General features: G+C 44.0%; 1 protein-coding gene across 1 annotated transcript in view; it reads left to right on the forward strand.

Annotated features, from left to right (window-relative positions):
- LOC116502477 overlaps positions 1–17,164 on the forward strand; it is a 30,642-nt gene that overhangs the window by 12,183 nt on the left and 1,295 nt on the right. The window contains exons 7-10 of the mRNA XM_032208358.1: positions 7,905–8,578; positions 12,290–12,389; positions 13,200–13,282; positions 14,422–14,548. Coding sequence (XP_032064249.1) covers positions 7,905–8,578; positions 12,290–12,389; positions 13,200–13,282; positions 14,422–14,548 — 984 coding nt within the window. The remainder of the gene's footprint in view (positions 1–7,904; positions 8,579–12,289; positions 12,390–13,199; positions 13,283–14,421; positions 14,549–17,164) is intronic.

Below are 17,164 nucleotides of genomic sequence, written 5' to 3' on the forward strand. Positions count from 1 at the left end.
TTCCAGCTCTGCTTCCCTCATTCTTGACAAGACCAAATAACCGTGAGTTTGGGGCTTAACCATACCTGGCGGTTTGCCATCTTTAGTGCAGCTGGAGGTTCTTCTGGACTCACCACCTTCTGGACTCGCCACATCCTGCTCAACAAGCGAGCAGCACACGGTTAGGAGGACCTTTGTGCATTGGTCACATTTTTTCCAACCCTGCTCGCAATTGGTCATGCCTTACACGTCTCTTGATTGGGCTGTTGGCTATGAACTCTAGTGGGGGCTGCTGCATGAGCTCTCCGGCCTCCCATGATCCTTCAGGGTGCTGCTCGTCATTGTTAAAGCCCTACCTAGCATGGGGCCAGGTTTCATATGCAGGACTGCCTATCCCTGCTTCTCCCCTACATCTGCCAGGGTGGGCACGCTCAGTTAAGCAACCCTTCAGTTAAGAGCCGAGGTGGCGCAGTGGTTAGAGTGCAGTACTGCAGGCCACTTCAGCTGACTGTTAGCTGCAGTTCGGCGGTTCAAATCTCACCGGCTCAAGGTTGACTCAGCCTTCCATCCTTCCGAGGTGGGTGAAATGAGGACCCAGACTGTGGGGGCAATATGCTGACTCTGTAAACCGCTTAGAGAGGGCTGAAAGCCCTATGAAGCGGTATATAAGTCTAACTGCTATTGCTTAAACAGTGTTTCCTGCTGGGGACATGGAAGCATCCCTTTGTCCTAGCACCTGCCTTATGGAATAGTCTCCGGCTCCTTCAAGATACAGATGATCGACCTTGACCTACAGGAAAGCAGTGAGGACCTGGCTTTCTATCCCAGGATTTTGATGGCATCAGCGAGATGTGGTTGGTTGATTGATGGAAGCAACTTCTGTCTGTGTCCCTGATGTAGTTTTACGTGTTTGTTTTGTTTTGATCCTATTGTGTTTTTCGCTCTTGTGCGCCACCTAGTGTCTTTTCTAATAGAAGGGTGGCTATGTGAGTTTGTTTAAGAAATAAAACTTTTTTTTTGGTAATAAATAAATGAATAAATTTCCCACTGGACAGAGAATGTCTAAATATTACCGAGGTAATGGCTACAAGTCAGTTCTGGGGGAGGGGGGGGGATGTACTCTATTACAGGTGAATTGTAGGCCTCAACTCCCAGAATTCCTCAGCCAGCATTAGGCGATGTGGCGCAGTGGTTAAATGCAGCACTGCAGGCTACTTCAGCTGACTGCAGTTCGGCTGTTCAAATCTCACCGGCTCAGGGTTGACTCAGCCTTCCATCCTTCCGAGGTGGGTAAAATGAGGACCCGGATTGTTGTTGGGGGCAATATGCTGACTCTGTAAACCGCTTAGAGAGGGCTGAAAGCCCTATGAAGCGGTATATAAGTGTAACTGCTATTGCTATTGCTATGAGGAATTCTGGGAGCTGAACTCCAGGAGTCTTAAAAGTTTCCAAGTTTGGAGAGCCCTGCTCTGTTGTACGGTAAGAGTGCTGATAGGTATGCTCTGAATGTGGAAGGGGGCTTCAGTTCAGTGCGGTGGTGTAGCTTCCTATAAAGGAATTCACTCTCATAGCATTTGGACTTTTTGGCAGCTGTTTAAAACAAAGAAGAAGTGGATTTTCTCACCGCTCAACTGATTTCCTTGAGACAAACGGGCTGAGGTTGCAAGATTTGTTGGGTTAGCCAACATATCTCCCTAAGGAAAAGAGACTTCCTGCTTCAAACAGCCGTTCCCAACGAATTGACAAGAAGGCAGGTCTCTGATAACGAGGAATTTTAAGGCCACTTATTTATAGAAGAGTTTTGGTTCCCTGGGGGAACCAGCCTTGATATGTATGGAAGCATGAGGGTAGCTTGTGAGAAATTATCATTTAAGACCACCTGCAGGAAAAAATGCCTAAAGTAGCAAGAGAAAACCAGTCCTAGAGAAATTCGTGGCACGACAAAACCGCGCTCGACTAAAGCGCGCCCGATTAAACCGCATCGCTGACGTCATCAACAGGGCGACAACAGCCAGCGCAGAGAAAGAAGGGTGCTTTAAATAGCGCTTTGAAAGCAAGCCGATTCAAGTTAAGGTAAGGGTTAGGGTTAGGTTAAGGGTTAGGGTTAGGTTAAGGGTTAGGGTTAGATTTAGGGTTAGGGTTAGGGTTAGGTTAAGGGTTAGGTTTAGGATTAGGTTTAGGTTTAGGGGTTAATTTTAGGTTTAGCTTTTACAGCGTGCTTTTTTCTCCGCGCTGTTGTCGCGCTGTGATGACATCAGCTACGCAGTTTCGTCGAGCGCCCTTTAGTCAAACGCGGTTTTGTGGTGGAACTGAGAAATTCATTCATCCCACACAGATAAAGCCAAGGGGAAGGAGGCAGATTATTCAGAGGTTGGGGAGGTTTCCATTAAGGAAGATGCAGAGGATGGCTTAATGAAGACCCTGTAGGATAGTATTCCTCAAAACCTTATTTCTCAGGATTCCCTTCCCACTTCTAAATATTGGAAGAGCTTTTGTTTCTCTGAAATATATTTATCAGTATTTACCATATTAAAAATTATAATTGGTGCATTCACTGCCACTACCTCACTTCACATGATGTTTAATATTGTATTATTTTTCAACATAGCCTGACAAATAAGTTTTGATTTCACAGATCCCTAAGTGTGTCTTGAGGAACTCCTACAGGTCCTAGAATCATATTTGGAGAAACATTGATGTTGTATTTTTGTGGGGGGGGGTAGTTTCTGGTGAAAACCAACATAAATAAACAAGGACGGAATGAGGGAGGGAGGAAAAGGAAGAAGGAGGGGAAGGAAGGAAGGAAGGAAAGTAAGTACAGGTAGTCCTCATTGAGCTGTTACCTCAAGGCCTCCTTAAGATTAAAACTGTACGATGGTGCCCCTGCAGCTAAAATCTGCTGATGAATGGGAATTTCTATCTCCTGTCCGATGGGTAACTTGAAGGCCATGGTACTGGCTGCAGGAAAGAACAAAATACGATTTTGGGGAAATCAAAATCACGTGAAGTATTACGGTAGTACCAATTTATAAATCCTTAGTAAGGCCACACCTGGAGTACTGCATCCAGTTTTGGTCACCATATTACGAGAGTACCCGGTATTTGAGCGGCTGCCCCAAAGAGGAGAAGGGGGCGGGGCCACCTTATTTTCCAAAGCAATAGCAATAGCAGTAGACTTATATACCGCTTCATAGGCCTTTCAGGCCTCTCTAAGCGGTTTACAGAGAGTCAGCATATTGCCCCCAACAATCCGGGTCCTCATTTTACCCACCTCGGAAGGATGGAAGGCTGAGTCAACCCTGAGCCGGTGAGATTTGAACCGCTGACCTGCTGATCTAGCAGTAGCCTGCAGTGCTGCATTTAACCACTGCGCCACCTTGGCTCTTATAGCCAAGCACCAGAGGGCACGACAAGAAACAATGGATGGAAACTAATCAAGAAGAGAAGCAACCTGGAATTAAGGAGAAACCTCCTATCAGAACAATTAACCAGTGGAACAGCTTTGCCTTCCAAAGTTGTGGGTGCTTCATCACTGGATGTTTTGAAGAATAGACTGGGCAGCCACTTGCCTGAAATAGTATAGGGCCTCCTGCTTGAGCAGTGGGCTGGACTAGAAGACCTTCAAGGTCCCTTCCAGATCCATCCCATTCCATGTTGGTAGGTGGGTGTCCCCAAAATTTTTCCTGGGCCCAAAAGTTTTGTTTTAAAAGATAAAGTGGCGTTAGAATTGAACTTCATGGCTACGTGGGCACAACTGTGCCATTCTATCTTCTTAGAAGAAGCAGGTGACCATCCCTTGGTTCGTTGGGTTTGCTACTTCCCAGCCTGGCCTGCAGCCCAGGAATGCATCCCGACTTGCCTTCCTAACCCAGAAAAATCGGCTCAAAAATCAGCTTGCCTTGTTAAACTGAGGTGTGATTGGTGTTTACCTCAGCTCTGAAGTACTTGCCTTCAGAAGTTAATAGGGGCTTCTTCACCTGGAGGCTTTTAAGAAGAGACTGGGCAGCCACTTGTCAGAAATGGTCTATAACCCTGACGGCGCATCTATGGCACGGTGCCAGAGGTGGCATGCAGTGCCCTCTCTGTGGGCATGCATGCCATCACCACCTGCTCTTCTGGTTTTTGGCCCCCAAAATAGCAATAGCAGTTAGACTTATATACCGCTTCATAGGGCTTTCAGCCCTCTCTAAGCAGTTTACAGAGTCAGCATATTGCCCCCAACAACAATCCGGGTCCTCATTTTACCCACCTCGGAAGGATGGAAGGCTGAGTCAACCCTGAGCCAGTGAGATTTGAACTGCCGAACTGCCGAACTAGCAGTCAGCTGAAGTAGCCCGCAGTGCTGCATTTAACCACTGTGCCACGTCGGCTCTTCTTTGGCCATCAACAGCCAAAAAAGTGCGTGCTGGCGGGTTTCCAGTGTTCCAACATGCGCTAAGACCAGCTGGCAGGCATGCATTTGCGTGCTGGAAATTCCAGGACCAGCTAGCCAGCACGCGCATGCCTGGTTTTCGGCTGTTTATGGCTGTTTTGGGGGCCGAGACCAGAAGATCAGCTGGCATGTGCACTGGCCCGATGGCACTCCGGGATGCGCTCATGCACGCATGTTCCGGTTTGAGCACTCGGTGCTGAAAAGGTTCGCCATCACTGGTATATAAGCTCATCTGCTTGAGCATGGCCAAGATCTCCAAAGTCCATTCCAACTCTTATTCTGTGTTTTTTCCCCCCATGACCCGTCAAAACCGCGTTCCACAAAAGCGCGGTCGACGAAATCGCGTATGTGACGTCATCACAACGCGACGAAAAAGATTGAAAAATTGAAATAATTAAATTACAGCAAGCCGATTCACATAAAGGTAAGGGTTAGGTTAAGGGTTAGGGTTAGGGTTAGGTTAAGGGTTAGGGTTAGGTTTAGAGCGTTAGCGTTACGTTTAGCGTTCGGTTAAGGGTTAGCGTTAGGTTTTTCGTTAGGTTAAGGGTTAGGTTAAGGGTTAGGTTTAGGGTTAGGTTTAGGGTTAGGTTTGGGGGGGTTAGGGTAAGGTTTTCGCTTTATTTTTACATTTTTCGATCTTTTTCGTCGCGCTGTGATGACGTCACATACGCGCTTTCGTCGACCGCGATTTTGTCGTCCGTGGTTTTGTGGTGGAACCTTTTTCCACAAGTGGCAACTTTCTGTTTTTTCTTTGAAGGCCTTTCGCTTCTCGTCCAAGAAGCTTCTTCAGCTGTGACTGGATGGTGGGGAATGGAAAGGAGTTATATTCTTTGCAGAGAGCTGGTCATTTGCATTCTTTTAGAGAGCCTGTGAGGCCACTTGGAGGTTTATCTGTGTCACTATCCTCCGGTCACAGAGAGGGAGGGATACGACATACAGCTGGAAGAATATAAATCCTTCCATTCCCACCATCCAGTCGGTCAGAGCTGAAGAAGCTTCTTGGATGAGAAGCGAAACGTCTTCAAAGAAAAACCAGAAAGTCTAGTTGCCTCATGGGGGGGGAAAAAGCACCTTTGGGACAAACAACTATGACTCAGATGACTGAGAATCTCCATGGACATCTGTATTCTGTACTTCCTAGGAGTCGAAGTACTGCTCTCTGAACTACAAAGTAGGGAAGTCGTGGAGAAGCTGAGAAGTAGGAGAGAAAATCAATGGCTACCTGTAGGGTTGTAGAATTCGAACACAGAGCCGCTGTGCAAGAAAGCCAGTTTTCTATTCCTCACTTGACCCAAAAGTTTTAGGTTGTCTTTTCAGGCAGAAAGAATGCACACAGCTAGCTGATCAATAGTGTATCTCGAAAAACCCTAAGCAGGGCAGGCTCCATTCAGGAACTAGTTGGGAGACCACCCAGAAATCCACCTCAGGGTTATTAGGGCTGACCAGTTTTCCCCAAATCTGACCCAAATCTCCTGCGTGAGGAAGGGGCTGGACTAGAAGACCTCCAACGTCCCTTCCAGTGCTACTCATTGATTGATTGATCGATTGATTGATCGATCGTCACTGGAGGCTTTCAAGAACAGACTGGATTGCCATCTGTAAGAAATGGTGTAGGGTCTCCTGTTTGAGCAGGGGGTTGGACTAGATGACCTTCAAGGTCCCTTCCAACTCTACTGTAGTCTATCCTATTGTATTCTAAACTTTGATGTCACGGACGAGCTTCTCCGTTGCCCGGCCGCTGCGGGGAACAAAGCAGAGACGCGGCCTGTCGGGAGGGGGCGCCCGCGGGCTCCCTTCCGCCGATCCAGCAAGCGGAGCGTCAAGGCAAAGCGAGGCGGGGATTGATGGGCGCAGCTGCGGCGGCCGCGAGTCCCGGGGGGCCCCCAGCGCTCGCACGCCCACCGGACGGCGCCGGGGAGGAGAGGAGCCGCGCGGGTCCCGCCGCTGACGGTACGGGCCGAGGGTTGGCCGGCTGGGGGTGGGGGTGGCTGCTGCCGAGGCCTCCAGCCTTGCAATCCTGGGCGGGGAAGGCGAAGGTTCGCCCCGGAGCTACAGCAGACCGTTGCACCGGGAGGCCTCCGCTCCGGGGATCCCCCGCTCCCCCCATTGGGATCACCCCCGAACCCAAAGGAGCCTGGGCGGGTTGCGTTGCCTTGCATTGCATCGCTTGCATTGCACGGCATAGCATCGAGTTGCGCGTTTTGCTCGCCTTTCCAGCGCAGGGGTGCAGGCCAGGGAAGACGGGGTTTGGGGGCGCGGAGGAGGAAGGGGCGATCTCCCCCTCCGTCCGTCTGTCCCGCTGCAGAGCTCCTCCCGGGGGAGGGGGAGGCGGCGAGTGCGCTGATCCCCGTTTGCAAGACCAGCCCTCCGCCTTCTTGTCCCGTTGGGAAGGGGTGGGTGGGAGACAAGAAGGGGGCAGGCTGGCCTCGCCGCTTTCATATCCCCTATCCCCCCCCCCCCCAATATAGTTGCAGAGAAAGAGCCAGGCTTCAGAAAGGGAAAGGATATTTTTAATAATTTTTTTTGTCTGAATATGATTTCCCATTGAGGAAAAGGAGAGTTTTAATTCCTCACCAGTAAAAAAAAACTTAGTCTTTGAAGGGCCCATGTGTGACATCTGCCTCTGTGTGTGTGTGTGTCTGTGTGTGTGTCTGTGTGTGTTTTTGTGTGTGTGTATGTGTATGTGTGTGTGTAACTTCTTGATAAAAGAGTGGGTTGTTCTCTTTTAGTTAAAAGGAACATGTCTGGGACAAGCCTCCCCCAAACGTTAAAAGTTTACGGAGAATTAAGAAAGTGAATTTTGGATTGCAAATATCTACCACTTTTTCAAAATTCTTGGCTTACTTTCTTTAACTGGTGTGATATTCTTGTATACAAGTGATCAATTCTGAAATTTTGTTTAGCCTAGATTTTGGAGGACAGAAGGGGAAACCCCCAAAACGGAGAAACAGCAAAAACTCACGGGGTGGGGGGGAATGTTGAAAATACAAGCATGGCTTAGTAGTGTCATATTTTAATTTATAACTCTTTTGTGCTGAAGCCGCCCTACCTCTCCAAAAAGTCAAACATTACTTAGCATCGAAATCCCTTAACTTTGTAAGAGGTGTGTGCTTATCTAGGATTAACGTTGCATTTTAGGTTAGTTGAAACAAGAGGATAAAATAGTTCAGGAGATGGTTTTAGAATTATGGGGGCTGCATCTTGGAATTACTTTTGAAAAAGGATTTAAGGAGGTGAATTTCAGGTTTCTGATAGAATGGAATAGGAAAAGGAATAGCATAGCATAGTATAGCATAGAAGAATAGAATGGAATAGAATAGAACAGAACAGAACTCTTGAATGGACACACAAGGAATTTGTCTTTGGTGCATATATTCTCAGTATATTCTCACAATATTTTGTCTAGTGCGCTAATTTGAAAATGCTCTATATTATAGAAGAAGGGGCTACAGAAGAAAGAACAAGTGGAACCAGACCGGGCAGAAGAACTAAACATTGGAGCAGTTGAAGCTCAGTTTACAATCAAGAGACCAAGATAAGGGAGCATCGCCTTGGATCCAGGAAGACTCATTCATTGGGATGATGGAAGCGCGCTGGGAAACGCAGTGGCAGCAATTCCTCCAGACCCTTCAACCCTCTCATCCCAGAGAAGGAACTCCAGCAAGATCAAGGAATTCTCCCTGGGAAGATCCCAAGGCCTTCCTGGCTTCCTTCGAGCAGGTGGCCAGAGCCTGCCGGTGGCCCAGAGGAGAGTGGGTAACCCACCTCCTGCCAGCCCTTTGCGGAGAAGCTGAAGAGGCCTTTCGCAGCCTCGACACCATTCACCAAGGGGATTACGAGAACGTCAAGGCCGCCATCTTGAAAGGGGAAGCGGTGAAAACGGAGGCCCGGCGTCAACGCTTCAGGCAGTTCTGCTGCCAGGAGGTAGAAGACCCTCGGATGGTTTACAAGCAGATCCAGGAGCTTTGCCACCAGTGGTTGAAGCCGGAGAGACGCACCAAAGAGCAGATCCTGGAGCTGCTCATCCTGGAGCAGTTCCTGGCCAGCCTCCCTCCAAAGCTCCTGGGCTGGATTCAACCCAGGAGGCCGGACACATGTTCCCAGGTGGTGGCCCTGGTGGAGGACTTCCTGCGGAGCCAGCAAGGGACCAAATCCGAAGCCCGTCCGGTATAGTTTATCAATTTCAGTGTTTATGTAACATACAGTAGTGGCTAAAATGGTGGAAACCTTGTGGGAAAAGTGTATTTTTGAGGCTTGATGGCTAATAACACCACTTTTTGGGGGGAGTTTCAAGATAATCATATTCCACTGCTGGGATGGCCTGGGAATAGCCCAGACCTTAACCTAATTGAAAAAATCTATGGAGCCGACTAAAGAAAGTTGTTAGTCAGAAGCGACCCAGCAATAAAACCCAGTTAATGGAAGCAATCACTCAAACTTGGTTTCACATTATAACAGCTGCAGGACTAGCTAGGATTGCTTTCGCACAAAACTGGAAACAAATCAATACAACCGCAGAGGAAAAAATAATTAGAAAAGTACTTGAATGTGCAGAGATGGACAAAATGACCATGGAACTAAGAGAAAGAGAAGAATCAGACTTCTATAAAATATGGAATAGAATTTATAGGTGGCTAGAAAATAGAAGCCAAAACCGGAAATAGAGAATGTAAATATAATATTAATAACAATTAATATTATTACAAGTGTCAGTACTACTGTTATTATATTATTAGGCAAGGTAAAATCAATAGGAAGGCAATGCATAATGGAGAACTATAAAGGTTAAACATGAATGCCAATACAAAGGCTGTATAATTACTTCATATTGTTATGTATGTCTTTTTCTTGTTATGTTTTTCTTACTGTTTTTAAAGATTAAAATGTTTAATAAAAACTTTAAAAAAAAAACAGCTGCAGGACAAAAAGACTTGGCTCACTCCATGGAAAGACATTGTAAGGTTGTAATTCATGCTAAAAGTTACCCAACCAAGTATTAACTGACATGGTGATAATTTTTGTATATCTCATTTTTTTTTCTATGGTGACAATTTTTTTACATCTCATTTCAATATTCTACTTTATAACTGCTATTCTAATAGCAAATTCTTCATAAAAGTTATTGCGTTACATTCTTGATTAAATTATCCTTCCATTGATCTATCTGTCTGTCTGTCTGTCTGTCTGTCTGTCTGTCTGTCTGTCTGTCTGTCTGTCTGTCTGTCTGTCTATCTATCTATCTATCTATCTATCTATCTATCTATCTATCTATCTATCTATCTATATATATATATATATATATATATATGGTACTACTCCAAGAAAATTGTTGGTGTTAGCTAGTTTTAGAAAATACACTTTTCCCAAAAAGTTTCCACAATTTTGGCTTCTACTGTACAATGTGGTACACATCTGGGCATTGCAAACAACTGCAGTTATAGGCAGTCCTTGAGTTATGACAGTTCAAAGTTATGACACACCCCTCCCTAAAAAGGGACATGATCTGGTTTCAAAGTTCTAATGCCCCCCCACCTCTTGCCATAATCACATGACCATATTTTGGGCACTCATCAAATGGTCCACTTTTATGGCAGTTTGCAATGGTTTTGCCTGAAACTTGTGTTTAGTTTTGTTGTCCAGCAAAATGCGCCCCCTAGCGAACAGTGGGTTCGCTTAACAAACATTGGAAAAAAGGGTCATGAAACAGATTTGATCTTATGGTGCTTTAAGATCATCATAACAACAGTAATTGCCAGGGTCAATCATGGTCATAAATTGAGGGCTGCCTGCAGTTAATTATAACTTGATGAAAATGAATGGCACTTTGGAATTATTGTCACTTCCTATTGCAGAAATTTTCAACAAGAGATCCAAAATTTTTGGAATGATTTTATTTACGTTAGAATGTTATAATTTATGGTAGAAAAGATGTGGAGACTCTAGAAAGAGTGCAGAGAAGAGCAACAAAGATGATTAGGAGACTGGAGACTAAAACATATGAGGAACGGTTTCAGGAACTGGATATGTCTAGTTTAATAGAAAGAAGGACTAGGGGAGGCATGATAGCAGTGTTCCAATATCTCAGGGGCTGCCACAAAGAAGAGGGAGTCAAACTATTCTCCAAGGCACCTGAGGGCAGAACAAGAAGCAATGGGTGGAAGCTAATCAAGGAGAGAAGCAACTTAGGAGAAATTTCCCGACAGTTAGAACAATTAATCAGTTGAACAGCTTGCCTCCAGAAGTTGTAAACGCCCCAACACTGGAAGTCTTTAAGATGTTGGATAGCCATTTGTTTGAAACGGTATAGGGTTTCCTGCCTAGGCAGGGGGTTGGACTAGAAGACCTCCAAGGTCCCTTCCAACTCTGCTATTGTATTGTATGGTGTATGTAGGTATAGTTTTTTTCCCCCCTTAACGAATTCAGGACAATAAAATTACTTTTAAGAATACAGGTAGCCCTCAACTTACAACCACATTTGAAGCCAACATTTATGTTGCTAAGCGAGACAGTTGTTAGATGAGCTTTGCTCCGTTTTACCACATTTCTTGCCACAGTTGTTAAGTGAATCACTGCAGTTCCTAAGTTAGTAACATGGCTGTTAAAATGAATTGGGCACCCCTATTGATTTTGTTTATCAGAAGGTTGCAAAATGTGATCATATGATCCTGGCACTTTACAGCCGTCATAAATAGGTGTCAGTTGCCCTGCGGATGCTGCAATAGTCATAAGTGTGAAAAACGGTCAAAAGTCACTTTTTTCCAGTGCCGTTGTAACTTCCAGTGATCACTAAACGAACTTTTGTAAGTCAAGGATTAGCTTGTACATAGATTCATCCATGCAATTCTATTAGCAACCATATGAAAAATGGTTTGCAGCTGTCTTTTTCTTAAATATTTTTTTTTAACTTCCTAGTTCAGCTTAAAGGGCTGGAAGTTTCCTAGTGGTCTCCTCTCCGTTAGTAAATAGCCCATCAGTTCTACCACATGCAGTGTTTGTTTGCCTCGCCATAAAATGCAAAGCCTCGTGTTTTTCAACTGTGGCAACTTTAAAATGTTGGTCGTCTTGAAGTTGAAGTCCACACATTTTAAAAGTTGCCACGGTTTACAAACGCTGTTCTAACGGGTTAACTGAGTTGGAAGGGACCTTGGAGATCATCTAGTCCAACCCCTTGCTCAAGCAGGAGACCTTACACCAGTGTTTCTCAACCTTGGCAACTTTAAGTCCTGTGGACTTAAAGTCGCCAAGGTTGAGAAACACTGCCTTACACCATTTCTGACAAATGGCAGTCAAATCTCTTCTTAAAAGTCTGAAGGGAGGAAGCTCCCACAACTTCCGAAGGCAACGTCTGTTCCATTGGTTGATTGGTTCTCACTGTCAGAAAGTTCCTCCTTGTTACCAGGTTGAATCTCTCCTTGTTCAGTTTCCATCCATTATTCCTTATCTGATCTTCAGGTGCTTTGGAAAATACTTTGACCTCTTCCTCTCTGTGGCAGCCCCTCAAATATTGGGACACCAACATGATGTCTCCCCTGGTCCTTCTCTTCACTAGACTAGCCATGCCCAATTCCTGTAACCGTTCTTCATATGTTCTGACCATCTGGGACAGATTCAAAGACATATCCAAGTTAACATAGCCAATTGATTTTCATTCTAGGGGGGAAATTCAAAATGCACCAATGTAAGTTGTCTTATTGTGCTAATGCAGTGATACTTAAGAAAACTGAACAGGAATTCTCGTGGGCTGGAAACTTGCAGTATTGTTCTGTAACTGAACTGCCCTTCAATACCCCTCATAAGTCAAAGCAAGCAACCCACCTAGATTGTGTCAAAAATCAATCTCGCTTGTTCTGTGTTAAAAGACTCTCCTCTCTCTTTCAGGGGCCCCAAAATGAAGACCTAGCTGATTTTGAACAGGCTGAGAAGGAGCCCTTGGAGGCTGTGAAGAGAGAAAACATTGAAGTGGAGATCAAAGTGCCAGGTAAGAATTATAATGCAGGAATGAATGTCCTTCTGCATTTGCATTTTTTAATTTTTTTAGTTTTTAAACTGAGCAGCCAAAACCTACATTCAAAGTTCTGGTGCTTGATTTTGTCTTCTGGAAGAGAAGATTTTCAAAAGTAATGCAGTTTGTTCAGATCCGTGAGAATGGGACTGCAAATATGGTTTAGCAATCCTTTGATTTGCACCCCCATTATTGAATTTTCTAGGGACGCGGTGGCTCAGTGACCAAGATGCTGAGTTTGTCGATCAGAAAGGTCGGCAGTTTGGTGGTTCGAATCCCTAGCGATGCGTAGGAGTGGGTTACCGTTACTTGTCCCAGCTTCTGCCAACCTGGCAGTTCGAAAGCATGTAAAAATGCAAGCAGAAAAATAGGAACCTCCTTTGGTGGGAAGGTAACACAAAAGAGGAACGAAGGGGGAGTGGGATTTTGCAGGAAACAATACGTTCATTCGGTTATGTCAAGAGAGAAAAGTTCTGCTTGTAACTGTAAGAGACTCTGTGCCAAGTTTTGTCTTGCCCAGCATTTGGAAACTAGTCATTTGGCAGTTCGCCAAATGAGATAAGGTTCGTATTTGATAAACAACCTTCTAAAAGACTGTTTGATAAGTCTTGCTGACTGTGAATGAAAGGAATTTACAGTCGTGTAAATAAAAGGGGTTTTGCTGGGATCAAGACTCCACTTTTTGCTTGTTAAGGAAGCCTGGGCCAGAATGTTCAGCGACCACGGGCACAAGAAGGCAGAAACAAATTCTCTTTATAATGTCTGCTTCCCTCCCATCACCTGCAGGCGATGGAACCAAATCCCCAAATCCGCTCAGCTCGTTGCTTCCTCTCGAAGAACCTGGAGTGGTCCAAACTGCGCTGAAAGAGGTAGGTGCTGCTCTGGTGGGATAGTTTTGGCGCCAGATTTGGAGTATGGTGGCATTTATTTCTCACTGGAATTCCACCCACTCCATGGTGGGTCCTTTTAGCTGGGCTGTTTATTTACAATTGATCTCTGCAGACTTGGTTGAAACGTCTTCTAAATCCAAAGATGACGTACAACTGGCCTAGATATATCCAAGAAAGCAGGTAGTCCTCAACTTGCGACCACGGTTGAGCCCAAAATTTCTGTCGTTAAGTGAGACATTTAAGTGAGTTTTGCCCCATTGTGTGACCTTTCTTGCCAGAGTTGTTAAGCGAATCACTGCAGCTGTTAAGTTAGTAATGTGGTGGCTAAGTAAATCCAGCTTCCACATGGACTTTGCTCGTCAGGAGGTCACCAAAGGGGATCACTGCAACCGTCATAAATAGGAGTCAGTTGACAAGCACCTGAATTTGGATCATGTAACCATGGGGATTATGCAATGGTCATAAGTGTGAAAAATGGTCGTACATGACTAAATGAAACTTGTAAATTGAGGGCTACCTGTATGTACCATCAAATTTGGGGCTTTGAATTCCACCAAAATAATACAGGTGGTCCTCACTTACCGACCACAGTTGGGACCAGAAACTCAGTCACTAAGTGGAACAGTCGTCAAGTGAAACGTTATACGATCACGCTCAATTTGTGACGTCGGTTCTGCTACAGTCAAAAAGTCTTGACAACTTGTAACTGCAACTTGCAACTTCCCGTGGCTTCCCCAGTGCCTCGGTTAGTTGGAAGTTAAGCTGAGATGATTGAAAATGGTGACTGCCTACATGTTTGCCAGTTAACAAGCACTTAAATATTGAGCCCATAACTGCAGGATTGCTGCGGTGGCCCCCTGGTTTGAGGAGCAGCCACAAATCTCATTTTTTTTAGCCCTGTCATAACTGCGAGTGGCCGCTGAAGGAGTAGTCGCTAAGCGAGGACTACCTATACTGAAATACGGACTCCTGTTGGCCCTATTGCAAGAAACATTACAAGAAACATTGATCAGTGGATTGGAGAGAGTATTGTAATAATGAATGCTTCTGTTTTTGGCTTATTGTGGGTTTTTGGCTCTGATGGGATCTGATGGAAAGATGTCTTCTCCTCTTTGCAGGACCTCAAAGAAACAGACATGTGTTTGCAGGCAGCCAAGCAGAGGCTGACCCATGCAGCCCACCAGAGCGTAGCCTGGCAGGTCCTGCAGGAAGAACGTCAAAACATAGGTTGTTTAAGTGAGGATGGTACGTACAGAATCCAATAAGGCTGGGAAACATCAGCCCAGCTATTTACATGTTTCCATGTACTTATGAAAAAATAGATGCATGATTTCTCCTGTAGTGAATTGGGGGAGTCAGGAAAAGAGACCTTCTAACTGTTTGGAAGAACAGGTAGGAGTGATTAAAGCTAACCACTTGCTTCAAAAGAAAGACAATTTTTTCTTGTATTCTTTGTTCTTGAATGAAATTAAAGTACTGGGAAGAGTCACTATTCAAACAATTCTATCTATCTATCTATCTATCTATCTATCTATCTATCTATCTATCTATCTATCTATCTATCTATCTTCCATATCTTATCATCTGACATCAATCATCCATCCATACAAATTTATCTTTCTTTCATCTATCTCTATCTACCTACCTATCATATCTATCTGTCATCCATTATCCATCCATATCTGTCTGTCTGTCTTCATCCCTTCCTCTCTCCATCCATCCATCCATTCATCTATTATCTATCTATCTATCTATCTATCTATCTATCTATCTATCTATCTATCTATCTATCTATCTTCCATATCTATCATCTGACATCAATCATCCATCCATCCAAATCAATCTATCTATCTATCTATCTATCTATCTATCTATCTATCTATCTATCTATCTATCTATCTATCTCTATCCAGCTACCTATCATATCTATCTGTCATCCATTATCCATCCATATCTGTCTGTCTGTCTGTCTCTCTCCATCCATCCATCCATCCATCCATCCATCTATCTGTCTGTCTATCTATCTATCTATCTATCTATCTATCTTCCATCTATCATCTAATATCAATCATCCATCCATCCAAATCTATCTTTCTATCTTTCCTTCATCTATTTCTATCCAGCTACCTATCATATCTATCTGTCATCCATTATCCATCCATATCTGTCTGTCTGTCTCTCTTCATCCATCCATCCCTCCATCCATCTATCTTCCATATCTATCATCTGACATCAATCATCCATCCATCCAAATCTATCTTTCTATCTTTCCTTCATCTATCTCTATCTACCTACCTCATATCTATCTGTCATCCATTATCCATCCATATCTGTCTGTCTGTCTCTTTTCATCCCTCCATCCATCCATCCTCCATCCATCTATCGCTCTATCTATCTATCATCTCTCTCTCTCCCTACCTACCTACCTGCCTACCAATCTGTCATCCATTTTTCCATCCCTCCACCCACCTTTTATCAAAGATAAAAGATTTAAAAAAATGTAAAAAGTAGTTTTAATTTTTTAAAAAAACTTCATGATTAGAGTTCCCATTTGTAACCATTTTAATCAGTAAATCCACAAATCACCAGTTCAGTTTTTTCCATGAAGCAAACTGTTCTGTGTAAACAAGTCCTGTTGATAAAAAAATATTTCAACTAAAAAAAGTTTTCAGAAAACAGCTGACCTTGTGCTTAGGGAGTATCCTCAAAAACTGCAAAGCTGTGATAAAAGAGGACCTTTTGTAACACTGAGGGGGGGGGGGATCAAGCATTCTCCCCACAATGGATGATTGGCTGCAAAAGCTGATGGAGTTAGCAGAGATGGCTAAATTGACTGCTTTAATTAAAGAAAACAACCAACCTCGTTTCTACTTGGAAACTGCTTCTGGACTTTGTACTTGAGGTGGAAAAAAATAAAACATTGATTTTGGGTTTTATCAATTAGATAGGTTTGTTGTTTATAGAGATGGCTAGTATATATTATTATGCAAAAGTAAAAAGTTGAGGCAGCTGTTGTTATTTTATTTTACTGTGCTAAAAAGTCAGAAATCAATGCTTTTCTTCCCTTTCCCTTTTTTATCCTATTCTTTTTCCTCTTTCCTTTTTCCTCTCTTATTTTCCCATTATTTTCATTTCTCTTTGTAGTTTATACTTCGATAAAGTAATACAAATTTGCCAACAGAAGGGAAAAAAAATCAAATTATGCTTCACCAGAAATAAATGCATCAGTAGAAAATGGAGATTACTGTATTTTTCGGAATATAAGACGCTCCGAAGTATAAGAGCCACCTAGCTTTTAGGGAGGAAAACAAGGGAAAACAAATCTGCCTCTGTTTCCCAGCAAACAGTACAGACGATATACACTCTTTGCGGTGTTACATTTTGGACTATACTTGTACAGATGCTGTTAAAATTGATGTGGCTTTCTGGAAGTATACATTATTCTCTGCTATTTAAAAGAAGATACAATAGCACTGGGCCTCTTCAGATCAAGCATTTATTTTAAAAAGCTGCTTCATTTTGTTAAGCTGTCTAGAACAACAATAAAGCAGTCTTTAAAAAATAAGTGTAATAATTTGAACATTCTATAGGCTTTTATAGTTATTGACTTGCCTCCTTGCAGCAAACAGCAAACAGCCTGTTTCACTTTCAGTTTAAGCAGGGGCCTGTTCCAGGCTGCAGGGATTGCCATAGCCTATTGCTGCGCCCGTAAGCCCCATTTTCTGGTTTGCGGCAAGGAGATAAATTGCTGGGAGGCAGAGGCCAAAGAGTTGGGCGGGGCTACATTCAGTGTATAAGACGCACCCAAATTTTCATCCTCTTTTAGAGAGGAAAAAGGGGTGTCTTATACTCCGAAAAATA

Source organism: Thamnophis elegans, chromosome 2, assembly GCF_009769535.1.
Source record: "Thamnophis elegans isolate rThaEle1 chromosome 2, rThaEle1.pri, whole genome shotgun sequence".
In the NCBI taxonomy this organism is placed as follows: domain Eukaryota; kingdom Metazoa; phylum Chordata; class Lepidosauria; order Squamata; family Colubridae; genus Thamnophis; species Thamnophis elegans.